The 15,931-nt window shown below is 41.9% G+C and overlaps 1 protein-coding gene across 3 annotated transcripts in view; it reads left to right on the forward strand.

Moving 5' to 3' along the window:
• SAMD12 (sterile alpha motif domain containing 12) overlaps window positions 1-15,931 on the forward strand; it is a 450,608-nt gene that overhangs the window by 192,545 nt on the left and 242,132 nt on the right. For all 3 annotated transcript variants that reach the window (XM_061439090.1, XM_061439088.1, XM_061439089.1), the window contains exon 3: window positions 5,044-5,173. In XM_061439090.1, the coding sequence (XP_061295074.1) occupies window positions 5,044-5,173 (130 nt within the window). The remainder of the gene's footprint in view (window positions 1-5,043; window positions 5,174-15,931) is intronic.

Below are 15,931 nucleotides of genomic sequence, written 5' to 3' on the forward strand. Positions count from 1 at the left end.
CACCTCCCAGTGGGACAGTGTGAGTATTGAATAGGCTGACGTGAGTTTGACACATGTTTGTTGTTCCAAATTGCGCAGAGAAATAAAGTATAAGCTCTTTAAAGACATCAGGTGATGGCACTGACTCCCCAAGCTCGGTTGCTGTTGAGGGCGTCGTAATGGAGGAGGAGTGGAAGTTGATGGGGGCGGCTGTTGACCGGGAGAAGTTGAAGCAAAACAAATGAAAGTCTGCTGTGAGAATAGAGAAAGCAGCTGCAGACCCGGGCAGTGGGAGTCACAATGGCTCTTCACAAGTTAACGTGTAGCCAACTAATAACAAGTTCAGATTAGAGCCAAGGCTGCGAGTCAGTTGATAAATGGGGCCAATACTTACATCACATTCTGAGTAAGAGACAAACAGGGCTTATTAAGGCCAGGAATCTCTGTCCCTCCCCATTGTATCTGTTATGCCTGTTTATAGGGAGGCATATCCCCATAGGCTCATATAATCTTAAGAATGTATGCCTGAAGCTTCACCATCTAACACCAAATTCCTGCAGAGTAAGAGGAGAGTGTGGGCTTCCATGATGACTCAGTGGTAAGGAATTAGCCTGCCACTGTAGGAGATGTGGGTTCAGTCCCTGCATTGGGAAAATCCCCTGGAGAAGGAAATGGTAACCCACTCCAGTATTCTTGACTGGGCAATCCCACGGACAGAAGAACCTAGCAGGCTACAGTTCATGGGGTCACAAAGAGTCGAACACGACTTAGTGACTAAACAACAAGAACGAAGAGTATAGGGTGGAGGCAAATCAAGGCCGCACCTGGAGCATTAGCCTCAGCGCACCTGGATTTACAATAAAAGGAAGTTTATCGCACAAGCGTACGTGGTGGGCTGGAAAGGGTGTGTTCTGCATTGACTGGGGATGTTGGGATTCATCTCCTCCTGAATCCCCAGTTGATGGGGCTTGTCTTGGTGCTGAGGGTACTTCATTCCCTAGGAAATGAGCAAGTGAAGGAATAACCTCCCAGGAAGTTTGATATATTGATGTGTAAGCAGTTTTACCCTCCTGCCTCTCCCTTCCTAATTTACAGCCTTCTGTGACTGGTTTATAGGCGTTTTCAAAAGATTTGATTAGCTTTACTTGCAAGAAACTTGCTAGGGGTTTCAGGGCAATGATGTATCAGCTATGAACTCATTCAGCTAATCTGAAGGAAACTTTTTAGAGCAGGAAGGAGCCAGATTCAGAGGTGCTGACTTGTGAAACATGGTGGGATGTGCATCTCTAGCTGAAAGAGCCAAATCGCTGGTTTCTTAATCATGTGAGGGAAAGGCGATGAGGGGCGGAAAGGAAAAAAACTAAACAACACAACATTTGCTCTATCCATGCCAGAGGCCCTTCTTTCTCATCAAAATTAGGAAAATGATTGATCTGGTTGTACACCGTGATTGGCAGGAAAAGGGCTTCCTGTCTGCGACCAGAGGCTGTGGAGTGGAAGGAAGAGGCAGACGAGATTAATTTGAGCAGCACACAGTGGGGCTAGAGCAGAGAGGGCTGGACTGCCAATCCAGCTGGATTAATCCAGCTGATTAAGTAGCAAGGCAGGGCTATGCCCTCAGACTTGGTGAGAATGGTGTCATTAATTCATTATGGCTCTATAGAGCATCTATTAAGTTCAGGGCTCTCTGGGAAGCTCAGCTGTCACAGTTCTGTTCTGAGTGTTTCGGTTACTAAGGTTGCCATTACCCCAGCACAGTGGTGGAAGAACTGTATATGTTCTTTGTGGATTATATGGGTCAGCGATTGATTCGTTTCTGCATCAGGGTATCTGGGAGTTTGAACTAAAAGATTTGAATCCTGGTGGATGGAATAATCTGCAGCTTGTCTACTCATTTGTCTGATAGTTGGTAGGTTAGTGGTGGCTGTCAGCTGAGATCTTATGCTGAGGGATTGGCCAGAACTCCTAGATCTGGTCTCTTCATGTGGTCAGGGCTTCCTCACAGTATGGTGTCTGGGTTTCAAAGGTGAGTGCCAGAGAGGGTGAGCCAGGTAGAAGCTGTATCTCTCTCATTACGTAGTCTCAGAAGTCACAGATAGAATCAATCCCACTATATTCCATGGCCCAGCTCCCTGTGATCCCTGTCAGAGTTCAGAGGGAGGGAATATCAACCCCAAATATCAGTGGAGGAATGCCAGTCACAATAAATGAAAAGCAGATATGTATGTGAGTATGTACATGTATGTGCACATGTAAAATCATCTTTGGAAAAATGGAATGCCACGCTTAAGAGTGAGAGAAAACCCTTACCACAGCACAAAGCAAAAATTGAAATTTTTTTCTGATTATTTTCTAAGCGATGGCCCAAAGAATCATGCAATTGGAAATATACTAATAAAACATAACACCTGAAGTTTTCTAAACTTGAATTATCCTCTGTTTTCACTGTTACCATCTATATTATTGTTTCCTTAATTTTTTTTCTTGAAATTGACCTGTTTTTTATTGAAGGAAGTTGATGTACAATATCATCGGTTACAGGTGTATAATAGAGTGATTCACAGTTTTTAGAGATTCTTCTCCTTCTATAGTTGTTATAAAATACTGGCTACACTCCCCGTGTTGTGCAATATATCCTTGTATCTTACTCTACACCTTTTAGTTTGTACCTCTTGCTCCCCTACCCCTGTATTGTTCCTGCCCCCTTTTCTCTCCCCACTGGTAACTACTAGTTTGGTCTCTACATCTGTGAGTCTGCTTCTTTATCATTACAGTCACTAGTTTGTTTTATTTTGGGGTTCTACCTATAAGTGATGTCTAGTGATAAGAGAAAGTATTTGTCTTTCTCTTTCTGACTTATTTCACTTAGCATAATGCCCTCAATGTCTATCTGTGTTGCTGCAAATGGCAAAATTTTGCTATTTTTTATGACTGAGTAGTATTCCATTGTATGTATATGTGTGTGTCTGTCTGTTGCTGTGTATGTGTGTATATGTATACACACCTTTATCCACTAATCTGCTTCTGTATCTTGGCAATTGTAAATAATAACCCAGGTTTTTTTAACTCAAATTTGTTTTAAAAGAAAACATTTAGGGTAACCTTACATATAAAAAAATAAAGCAGAGCAGTTATTATGTGCTCGATGAAAATTCTGCTTTCTGATGACAGTTCTGAGGCTGAAGGAAGCCCTATTTTTGCCAAAGATCATGTCAGTGTGTGTTGTAAGATATTAAATATGTTATATTAATATATATTATATATATGTAATAACACTTATACAAAATCAAGGCTCTCCCCTTGCCATTTGGAGAAGGCAATGGCACCCCACTCCAGTACTCTTGGCTGGAAAATCTCATGGATGGAGGCGCCTGGTGGGCTGCAGTCCATGGGGTCGCTGAGAGTCAGACACGACTGAGCGACTTTACTTTCACTTTTCACTTTCATGCATTGGAGAAGGAAATGGCAACCCACTCCAGCGTTCTTGCCTGGAGAATCCCAGGGACGGGGGAGCCTAGTGGGCTGCTGTCTATGGGGTTGCACAGAGTCGGACACGACTGAAATGACTTAGCAGCTCCCCTTGCCATAATCTGAAAGTGTAAAGGGAAATGAAAGACGTGTCAGTAATATTTAAGGCCAGGTCTGTGTATCATCCAGCATCCTTTAAAGAACCACCTATATTAAAAACTGAGATCCAACTAGTCCATTCTGAAGGAGATCAGCCCTGGGATTTCTTTGGAAGATATGATGCTAAAGCTGAAACTCCAGTTCTTTGGCCACCTCATGCGAAGAGTTGACTCATTGGAAAAGACTGATGCTGGGAGGGATTGGGGGCAGGAGGAGAAGAGGACAACAGAGGATGAGATGGCTGGATGGCATCACTGACTCGATGGACGTGAGTCTGAGTGAACTCCAGGAGTTGGTGATGGACAGGGAGGCCTGGCGTGCTGCGATTCATGGGGTCGCAAAGAGTCGGACACAACTGAGCGACTGAACTGAACTGAACTATATTAAAATCCTGATCCAGAATGCAAACAGTGATTCAGAATGATTTAAAAAAAAAAAAATCTATAGCTGGTTAAGCTTCCATCTCCCCTCAACCAAGTTCCTGGGGTCTCTGAGGAAGATGAGCTTCTAACACCATTGATGATTGTTAATTAATGAGTGTACTTGTAACCTACCATTGGTCCACCTCTGTGTTTTGTTTCATAAACCTCCCTGAAAGATCCAGTGACCAATAAAAGACCTCAGCTGGTTGGATTCTACATGAAGTCTTGCTCCAGCCATTATCTTATTACCATCCCCACATGCTGGTGGAATTGACTTTTTCCCTTACCTACTATGCATAACTAATTCCTAGACTTTACAGGACCGCCCTACATCCAGAGCTCCCAGGCCCACTTGCATACAAGTATCTAAATCCTATAATGTTCCTAAAATAAGTATTAGCACCTGCTGCGGCCAGTTATCCTAGGTCCTAGAGATATCTGAGGATAGTGAGAAATGGACACTGTCTTAGAATATGCAGAGAAGCCATTTGGGGGCAGCTGTTTCACCCCCAAAATTTAATCAATTACTTAGCAATCCAATTGTCTTGTTGTTAGAGTAGTCATCAGAAAACACTGCTTCCTGGGGACTTTTCCCAACAGAGAGAACTCGAGAATAGGTGTAGTTTTCATGGTTTTCTCCACCTGGACCTTTTCTTCCTAGTTTTCAGGGGTATGAAGACCGTTAAAGGAGGACAAGAGTCAGGTATTTATCTTCAGGGACTCCAGCCTGTAGCTTTGACAGTCATCCCCAATGTTTTTTATACCAGGGACCCGTTTCATGGAAGATAATTTTCGTACAGAGCAGGCTTGGGCGGGGATGGTTTCTGAATGATTCATTACATGTATTGTCCACATGTTTTTAAGCTAATGCTGCTGCTGATCTGACAGGAGGTACTGCTTTCTGGTCCGGAGGCTGGAGACCCCTGCTTTACCACACTACAGGACTTCTAACAGCAGTGCCTCTCTAGGCATGGGACTGGCGTTAACAGACCTTCTTTTCCTTCTTTATTTGTAGTCAGCTACGGTGAAGCTGTCAAAACCAGTGGCCCTGTGGACCCAGCAGGATGTCTGCAAGTGGCTGAAGAAACATTGTCCGAATCAGTATCAGATCTACAGTGAGTCATTCAAACAGCACGACATAACTGGTAAAGTATGCAGTATCCGAAATAACTCAGTCCCTCTCCCCAGCTCGATGGCCTTTCCCACACCCTCACAATGAAAAAGCATCTTCCTGCTGAAACTTTCTGGCCTGGGTTTACTTTAAAAGGGGTGATAAATTCCAGATCCGGGCACGCCACTGCAACTTAACAAGCAAATGTGGTTATTACAGGGAGCCATGGGTTTTGAGTGTCCAATATAAATGTATGTGGTAATCAGGGTTAAGGGGTGGGAGGATTCCAGAGAAAATAAGAGTGTTGCAGTCCTTGAGAAAAGAAAGGGAGGAAGTCTTTCAAATGAGCTTGGTTACAGGATCTGTAGGTAGATGTTTTCAGTAGAAAAGATTTCTGAATGGGAAAATTCTGGAGTGAGTATAATAATACTAACTCACTGCCCCTGAGATGAATACCTTCAACACACAAATTAAGCCTCCATTTAGATCAAGGGGCTTTAAGTATTGTATGTGGAGGTCGAGAAGCACTTGGCAGCAGGAAATATGACAGTATAATGAACTGTAAAAGCCTGCAGGATCGTGGCTCTCAACTGGAGAATGGGGTGGGTGAGAGGAAGCTGGTGGGTCCACAGGGATGCTCATCAGGGCCAGGGGGTCTTCTGCAGGCCTCACCCATTCCTCCCACCCTTCTCTTTTCAAACTCTGCCATGAAAGGACAGAGGAACATGTTCTGTGCACCAAAACTGTGCTTCAGGGGGGATAAAGTTGACAAGTCCTGGTTTCAGTCCAGATCTGTAGCCCGCCAGGCTTCTCTGTCCATGGGATTATCCAGGCAAGAATACTGGAGTGGGTTACCATGCCTTTCTCCAGAGGATCTTCCCAACCCAGGGATCGAACCCAGATCTCCCGCATCACAGGCAGATTCTTTACTGACTGAGCCACCAGAGAAGATCTTTCCTAAAGTTTGTTTGATAGTAATAACAATGCCTTTTTCATTATGTATTTGAAAGTAGTGTTACCTTTTAATAGGGGTAGGAATTCTGTGATCCCCTTGAGGGAAGGGTAAGCATTTACAGTGGTTTGAAGGGGGTGAGCATTATATCCCTCAGAAATAAAGATCTCATGCTTCAATGATTATGGAGTAAATGGAACCACTTCCGAAGGCTGTATGCTAAGTGGCGTGTTGCAAACAGCTGTCATATTGCTTTGGGTCTCCATGGATACCTCTAGTATTGGTAGATCTCAACCTTCTTGGGATCTTGGGCAAACTCTTTAACCTAGGCAAGTTATTCAACCTCACTTCTTCATCTCCTAAGTGGAGATAATAATAATACCTGTTTTAGGGAGTCATTGTGAAGATTAAATGAAATGGTATAATAAACCACTATAACCATTTAGTGACTCCTGCATACCTATTCTTCATATCAAAACACATCTGGATGTGTCTAAAATCATACTACTACCTCATTCTGAGGGCAGCCTGTTTTCTGGCAAGAAAAGAAAGCAGAGGACTATTGGGTGACTTAAAAGGGAATGATTTCAGATTAACATTTGGCACACATCTTTCAGACATTCACCTGTTTTAGACAGACTACTTTTGTCCCCTGATTGCTGACCCCTGCCTCTCCAAGGGTGGATGTAAACTACCCAAATGATCACAGGTGCCAAGTGGCCAGAAGATAGCTCTCAGGACTTCAGCCAGCCTGCAGTTTCCAACCCTGTGGTGCTGGAAGCTCCAGGAATCCTAGTGCCCTCGTAGACTCTGATAAACCTAGGCAGAGAGGGTTGTGAAAAATCAAAACATGATGGCAGAGAAAACCTCAACAACTGATACAGTCTGTAGTGTGTCTTAGAGTGAGGGTAGGGCAGTAGTTAAACGTCCCAGGTCAGTGCCCAGACTTGCAGCTTAGCGGTGTGATTCTGTGAAAGTGACTTGGTATACTCCGGCTTTTTTTATCCATAAACAGGAGCTGATGGTAGTAGCCGCCTCAAAAGTGTTGCTGTGAAAGTACTTCTCGGTCATAGTAATCACACAGTAAATGTTAGCCACTGCTGTCTTCCTCAGTGCTGCTCTGCTTTCTGTGGAAACAAACTATGCACAGAAACACTGCTGAATCCATCCATCTTCATTATCCTAAAAATTGTAATGAGCACCTAAGGATGGGGGTTGAGATCTGGGCTGGTAATATTCTGTTCTTGTCTGCAAGGCCACAATAAAGATGTTCATATGTCTCTTACTTACACTTAAATTCTCCTGAGTAATGCTGTTCATTTACCTTTCTTAAAGCCAGGATCTCCAGTATCAAGCTCATCAAGGAATCATGTCTATATCTCTGTTATATATAAGTGAAAGTGAAGTCGCTCAGTCGTGTCCAACTCTTTGCGACCCCGTGGACTGTAGCCTACCAGACTTCTCTGTCCATGGGATTCTCCAGGCAAGAATACTGGAGTGGGTTGCCATTCCCTTCTCCAGGGGATCTTCCGCCCAGGAATTGAACCTGGGTCTCCCGCATTGGAGGCAGACGCTTTAACCTCTGAGCCACCAGGGAAGCCCATAAACAATCCCCTAATTTAGAGGCACATGATACCATAATAATAAATTTAAAGGATGTACTGAATAGAAGAAAGAATAACGAAGAAGAAAAAAGATGGGCTTTCTGATTACAATCCTGAGGCAAACCCTCCTTCCCCACCTGCCTCTGCCCCTGCTCTCCACCCCTCGACCTCTGACAAGTAATAACCGTGCAACACTACACAAGCTAGTTTCAAGTTAGTGATATGAAAATAATATTTATCTTAAAAGGTTGTTGGGAAGATTAAAGAGGATGATGCATGTGAAGGCTTTAGCTTTATGCCTGATACATAGTAGACATTTATCTGTTTAGCAAGTATTTATGGAGCATCTACCCTGTTCCAGGTTTCGGGAATACAGCAATAAATAAAATGAGCAGTGATCTGTGTAGGGAAAAAAATTGTGCCTCCATAGAAAACTATGCATCCTCAATAGCACATCATTCCAGGTTATCTAATTCTGATTCTACAAAGCTGTTTTACAACTCTGTAAGTTGTAGGAAACTGATAACAGTATAAAATAATCCCTGTTGTAGGTGTATAAATTCTGTCCCACAGAGGTGCAATTGACTTCACAGTCCACTGTGGAAAAAGGTGAGTTTTGCCACTCCTTTACACATTCACATCACTCCTGATCTAAAAACATGTCTGCTGTTTGGATTCTCCTTTGAGTTGGTTGTAATATCTTTTCAGTTTTCACAGAATCTTAAACATATGTTGATTTTTGTGTTGCAGGAAAGTCATGCTTTTAACACTTTTGAAAATTATCCTTTAACCTTGTTAATTGTTTCATTTTTAAAAATTGATTTTAGCCAACAACTCCACTCTATTAATATCTTTCTGATGCCTTTGTTTGAGGCTTCCCTGGTAACTCAGATGCCAAAGAATCTGCCTGCAGTACAGGAGACCCAGGTTCAAAACCTGTGTTGGAAAGAGCCCTGGGAGAAGGGAATGGCTACCCACTCCAGTATTCTTGTCTGGAAAATCCCATGGACTGAGGACCCTGGTAGGCTACAGTCCATGGGGGCTTTCCTGGTAGATCAGAGGCTCAAAGGGCTGCCTTTATTTAAAAGACATTAAATTTTAAACAAAGTTCTCCCACCCTGCACCGTCCAGTTTCTCCAAAGTCTGAGAAAACTTAAATATGTTTTCACACACCAGCATTCAAAACCTTTTGCAAATTTCCTATTAGGATTTCTGTGAATTTCACTGTCTAGAAGACACCTGCTATTTTGTGGCAGATGTGTTTAATCAGAAGAGATGCTACTAGTGTTAGTAACTCCCTGCAGAAGCACTCTTAACAGGCATTAGATGGTTAGAACACCTGAGAGGCATTAGACTGCATAGATTTAAATCATCAGATTAGGCTTGAAGGAAAGAAATTTGTCTATTTTCCTGTGCTTGCAAGATTCTTTTCCCCAGCTTTCCGAGGCAGGGCTTGGAATGCTGATGAGGAAGCTCAACTGGGGCCAGGTGTAAGCTCACAGGCAACTTTCAAATTCTCTTTTAAGCACAGTTAAGAATCTTTTCAGATTTGAGGCGATTTCAGCCTCTAGCTGTGCCTAGTAGTCTTCCTGTGGTGGTCGCTAAAGTCAATTCATTTCCTTCACCATCAAGCCTTCCATCTGTAAAGGGTTCTTTCCATTGCCAACTTTAAAGACCTGTTTTCATGGGTGAGGCACTCAGAGTGCCTCAAAATACACAGTGTGTTTTTAAAAACTATTTTAAATGTGTAAAAGCTTTCCACATGACCTGCTTCATGGAACAGTGATGGGAATCCTTTAGATGTCTGCAGGAATAAATGCTTACTATGTAAATGTCCCCTGCAGATGGTCAGTATTGATTTGTCATGTTTCTCAATGGCCTCCTCCAAAATCAGTGACTATTTCTGGTTCTTTTTGTGCTTCAGCCACTGCCCATTTGTACCTCATCCCCCTTTGCAGAATATTCCCCTGGGATGTAGCATCCTGAAATTTGGCAGTTCTTACTCTATCAAATAAAGGAAGGTGAAGTGAAAGTGAAAGTCACTCAGTTGTGTCCGACTATTTGCAACCCCATGGACTCTACAGTCCATGGAATTCTCCAGGCCAGAATACTGGAATGGGTAGCCTTTCCCTTCTGCAAGGGATCCTCCCAACCCAGGGATCAAACCCAGGTCTCCCACACTGCAGGTGGATCCTTTACCATCTGAGCCACAAGGCAAGCCCAAACCTTTAGGGTGTAGACTCTATGCATTTGCTAACTTTCTGCTGTGGTCTTCCTAGTCTTTCATTATGGTTAGTTACCCATCCAGGCCAATGGGGTATGCAGTTAACAAGTGTCAAAAGAAGCAGAGTGTTATTTTACATGCTGTACCTGTGAGAACAGTACTTTGTAGAACCCAGTATATCCCAGTAAAATGGAGGCTTGTTGAACCACCACACAGCCTCATCTGTATCTACACATTTTCTCGTCTTTATTGGATTTTGCTCTGGGTAGTGTGTTCTGCTTTTGCATGTTTGTATAATCACGATGGTGTGATCACTGACCTAGAGCCAGACATCCTGGAATGTGAAGTCAAGTGGGCCTTAGGAAGCATCACTACGAACAAAGCTAGTGGAGGTGATGGAATTCCAGTGGAGCTGTTTCAAATCCTGAAAGATGATGCTGTGAAAGTGCTGCACTCCATATCCCAGCAAATTTGGAAAACTCAGCAGTGGCCACAGGACTGGAAAAGGTCAGTTTTCATTCCAATCCCAAAGAAAGGCAATGCCAAAGAATGCTCAAACTACCACACAATTGCACTCATCTCACACGCTAGTAAAGTAATGCTCAAAATTCTCCAAGCCAGGCTTCAGCAATATGTGAACCGTGAACGTCCTGATGTTCAAGCTGGTTTTAGAAAAGGCAGAGGAACCAGAGATCAAATTGCCAACATCCGCTGGATCATAGAAAAAGCAAGAGAGTTCCAGAAAAACATCTATTTCTGCTTTATTGACTATGCCAAAGCCTTTGACTGTGTGGATCACAATAAACTGTGGAAAATTCTGAAAGAGATGGGAATACCAGACCACCTGATCTGCCTTTTGAGAAATGTATATGCAGGTCAGGAAGCACCAGTTAGAACTGGACATGGAACAACAGACTGGTTCCAAATAGGAAAAGGAGTTCATCAAGGCTGTATATTGTCACCCTTTTTATTTAACTTATATGCAGAGTACACCATGAGAAATGCTGGACTGGAAGAAACACAAGCTGGAATCAAGATTGCCTGGAGAAATATCAATAACTTCAGATATGCAGATGATACCACCCTTATGGCAGAAAGTGAAGAGGAACTCAAAAGCCTCTTGATGAAAGTGAAAGTGGAGAGTAAAAATAGTTGGCTTAAGGCTCAACATTCAGAAAACGAAGATCATGGCATCCGGTCCCACCACTTCATGGAAAATAGATGGGGAAACAGTGGAAACAGTGTCAGACTTTATTTTGGGGGGCTCCAAAATCACTGCAGATGGTGACTGCAGCCATGAAATTAAAAGACACTTACTCCTTGGAAGGAAAGTTATGACCAACCTAGATAGCATGTTCAAAAGCAGAGACATTACTTTGCCAACAAAGGTTCGTCTAGTCAAGGCTATGGTTTTTCCTGTGGTCATGTATGGATGTGAGAGTTGGAGTGTGAAGAAGGCTGAGCGCCGAAGAATTGATGCTTTTGAACTGTGGTGTTGGAGAAGACTCTTGAGAGTCCCTTGGACTGCAAGGAGATCCAACCAATCCATTCTGAAGGAGATCAGCCCTGGGATTTCTTTGGAAGGAATGATGCTAAAGCTGAAACTGCAGTACTTTGGCCACCTCATGTGAAAAGTTGACTCATTGGAAAAGACTCTGATGCTGGGAGGGATTGGGGCAGGAGGAGAAGAGGACGACAGAGGATGAGATGGCTGTATGGCATCACTGACTCGATAGATGTGAGTCTGAGTGAACTCCGGGAGTTGGTGATGGACAGGGAGGCCTGGCGTGCTGCGATTCTTGGGGTCGCAAAGAGTCAGACATGACTGAGTGACTGATCTGATCTGATGTTATATTTCTCTTTGGTATGAATTGCTCTGCATTTTTAAACTAAATCTCAAGCAGCATTTTATTTCTGCATTGTAAAGTTTTGACATCATCAGGGCATGAGTTTCCCATAAATTAATTTTCTAATAACAGCCCTTATTCTTCTTTGATAGAAAGCTTAGTAATGTTACCTCTGTATTCCTCAGCATTCTTAAACCAAGGGTGCCGAGTTTGGTTGTCTTGATGATTCAGGATAATAGACTTCTGAATGTTGAAAGGGACTTCAGAAGTCATCCAAAGTTTTAGAGAATCAGTTTAAAAATGCCCTTTTCAATGACAAATATGAATGGAGATCAAAATATCAGTTTCATTCCTAATAAAGCCTTTCTGAGAATGTCATTTAGGTCTTCAGATGAACACACTCCTTTCTCTGGATGATTCCAGCTTCCTTTCCAGCTTTAGTTCAGATACCACCTCCTACAAAAGCTTTTCTTACTCTTCCTCATCTGGGTTCAGTAACTCATCCTGTGGCTCCCCGGATAAAGGCTGTGATAGGACATGTGATGTTGAGTTGACACTTGAAAATTTTAATTATTAGGAAGTTCTGCAGAGGTTTAGCTGAAACCCATCCTTAGATCCCATTTAGGTTCCTGGGTTAGAAACGTTTGCAGAATAAGGCCCTCAATACATATTCTCATGCCAGGCCTTCATGGAGCCATGGTACCTTCCCCTGGCCTTTTCTTCTTCACAGTGGTTTGTTGAGTGGCCATCCCCAAAAGCCTCCTCCCACCTCCTTTCTTCATAAAGAAGAAAGTAAGTAGAAGACCTTTCTTCTAGTAAAGGTCTTGTGGCTGCTATACTGAGAAGTTTCACATTGTCTAATGGAACTTCCCTAAAACTGTTTATCCTCTATCCCATCTGCCTTCTGCCTCTTGTTACAGAAAGCAGGTTCCTGCTCCCTTCTACAAACAACCTTTTCTGTCTCTACTTTCATGAGATTCCCCTTGTGACCTCTGGATATCTGCTTTCTCAGTTGTAGTCATCCTCTCATCTTTAGCTACTTTTCTCTCAAAATACAGTTGACCCTTGAACAAAGTGGGTTTGAACTATACAAGTCTACTTACACGCAGAAATTTCAATGGCAACAGTACCACATTGTCCATTCAATCCTCGGATGCAGGGAAACAATACATGCAAAGGGCTGACTATGTATATTACAGGTAGATTAACCACCCTCATTGTTCAGGGGTCAACTGTAGTTTCATTCTAGCCCCTTGACCAGTCCGTTTCTATTAATACTCATTTCATTTATTTGTTACATCATAGTTAATTCACTTGTTTTATAAGATTTCTGTGACCATTACTGCATGCCAGGGAGAATACTATACCCAACAACTTTAGAATGTTACACCCTTGCAGTTCAAGAGACTTATTCACCATGATGGACTATATGCTGGGCGCAAATCAGTCTCAGTCAATTTTTAAATTTTTCATTTTTGTAATTTAAAGTGAAATTTACATTTATTAATTTAAATTAAAGTGAAATGTAAATTAAATTTATTAAATTGTAGTGGCACAGGGTGCATTATCTAACCAAAACAGAATTAAGTTAGAAATCATTACCAAAACAATTAAGAAGCAAATATTTAGAAACTTAATGCACAGCCATGTAACCACATGGGAAAAGGGGGGAGGGAATCACAAAAAAAAAACAGAAAATATTTTGAACTGAATGATAGTATCAGGTTGGCCAAAATGTTCATTTGAGTTTTTCTGTAAGATGTTATGGAAAAAACCCAAATGAACTTTTTGGCCAACTCAATAGAAAGATTAATATTTCTAATGTTTTTGTGGTACAGCCTCAATAGAACTTAGAGGAAAATTATTGCATGAAATGCCTGTATTAGAAAAGAAAGAAGACTTGAAGTCAGTGAGTTAAAACGTTATCTTTAAGAAGTTAGGAAGAATACTAATCTCAAAGAGCTAAAGTCAGTGAGACGGGAAACATACACACTATAGAGAAAATTAACAAAGGTGCGGTTGATTCCTTTCAACAAAAATTGATAAATGTCTAGATAGACTGAACAAGGGCGGGGTGGGGGGATAGAATCAAGTGACAAATTGAGATACCACTAAACCTTCTACATGATTAAAAGAGCGGAAAATATTATGAACAGGTTTGTGCTCATATCCTTAACAACTTAGATGAAAAGGACTAATTTCTTAAAATTTAAATAGCCACAGATCTCTTTATACGTTAAACTTTTAATTAGAACTTCCCATAGAGAAAGCTTCAAGCACAGAAGTCTTTTTCCAGTGAATTAAGACAGTCAAGAATTAGCAACCAAACCTTCACAAATTCTTTCAGAGAATAGAGAAAAGGGGGTGTAATTCCAAACTCATTTTATTTGACCAGACTAATCCTGATACCAAAATCTGACAAGAATGGTATGGTACAGACCAATATCCTTCATGAATATAAACCGACAAACCTTGAGGAAATAGAAGCAGGTTGAATTTCACAGTAGACAAAAAGGATAGTATATCCTGGTCATGTGTGTATAGGAGTTGCTGCTGCTGCTGCTGCTAAGTCGCTTCAGTCGTGTCCGACTCTGTGCGACCCCATAGACGGCAGCCCAACAGGCTCCCCCGTCCCTGGGATTCTCCAGGCAAGAACACTGCAGTGGGTTGCCATTTCCTTCTCCAGTGCGTGAAAGTGAAAAGGAAGTCGCTCGGTCGTGTCCAACTCTTCGCGACCCCATGGACTGCAGCCTACCAACATCCTCCATCCATGAGATTTTCCAGGCAAGAGTACTGGAGTGGGTTGCCATTGCCTTCTCCATAGGAGTGCTAGGTTGATTCTATTTTTTTTAAATCAGTGTTTTTCATCATATTAAGCATATTAAGTGTAAATGAAGTCATATGACCATCTCATGAGATGCATAAATATCAGCTGTGATATGTAAAGGAACTTGGATGTCATCACTGTGATCCTTACCACAAGAGAAGCTGGACACAGAGAGTTCCCTGGTGGTCTAGTGGTTAGGACAGTGAGCTCTCACTGCCGAGCATCCAAGTTCAATCTCTGGGTGGGGAACTGGCATTTCACAAGTCATATAGTGCATCAAAAAAAAAAAAAAAAAAAGCTGGACAAACTGAAAAACAGCAGGGGTATTTTTGGACCCAAAAGGCTGATGTCACAAGTGAGGTCTCCATCCTGTAATTTAGAGAGAAAGGCACATGCTAGAGCTACAGGCCCCCAAAGACTGCTTAGCTGGAACAGAGACGGCCAATAATAAAGGTCAAAAACCTGGATCCTTCCCAAGGAAAATAAAAGAATGGCCAATACGCATGTGAAAATATGCTCAGCAGTGTTATTAGAAAGATGGAAGTAGAACCCAGTGAGATCACTTTACGCCCAGTAGAATGGCTAAAATCCAAAGGATTGGCAATACCAAGTGTTGCTGAAGATATGAAACAACTGGATCTCTTGTACACTGTTGTGAGTAAATATGGTGCCACCTGATGCAAAAGCTGAATTTCTTAGACAGTTAATCATACACTTATTAGATGATCCTGCCGTTCTACTCAGAGATATTTACTCAAGAGAATTGGAAACATATGTTCGTAAAAATTCCAGTCTGCTCATATTCAAAACAGCATTACTCAGACAAAAATTTTAAATAAGACTTAAGTCTTCAAGAGTCAGCTGGATAAACAAATTGTGATATATTCACACCAGAAATAATACAGAATCATACAAAGGAACCAACTACTGATACCTATGACAACATGTATGAATCTCATGTTGTACTCAGTGAAAGACATTAGAAAGAAAAGGACAAATACAGTGTGACTCCAATCATATGAGACTCTAAAACAACAAAATGAACGACAGTGATGGAGTGAGATCGGTGGTTACTTCTGGCCAGGAGGATGCCAGAGGGGAGACTAATTATAAAAAGGAGCAAAGAAACTTTCTGTGCTGTTGAAAATGCTCTGTGTATTTGTCAGAGTTGTCTATTTGGCACCTCAAGTATGTGAAATGTATAGTAAATAAGTTAAATCTCAAAGTTAGTTTTTAAAAGCTTGTGTGTTTTCCAGCTTTTCTAAAATGGACATACTGTTTTTAAAAGGAAAAAATGGAATGTCATCCTGTATCATTACATACTGATTATAGGATCAT

The sequence above is a fragment of the Bos javanicus genome, chromosome 14 (genome assembly GCF_032452875.1).
Source record: "Bos javanicus breed banteng chromosome 14, ARS-OSU_banteng_1.0, whole genome shotgun sequence".
In the NCBI taxonomy this organism is placed as follows: Eukaryota; Metazoa; Chordata; class Mammalia; order Artiodactyla; family Bovidae; genus Bos; species Bos javanicus.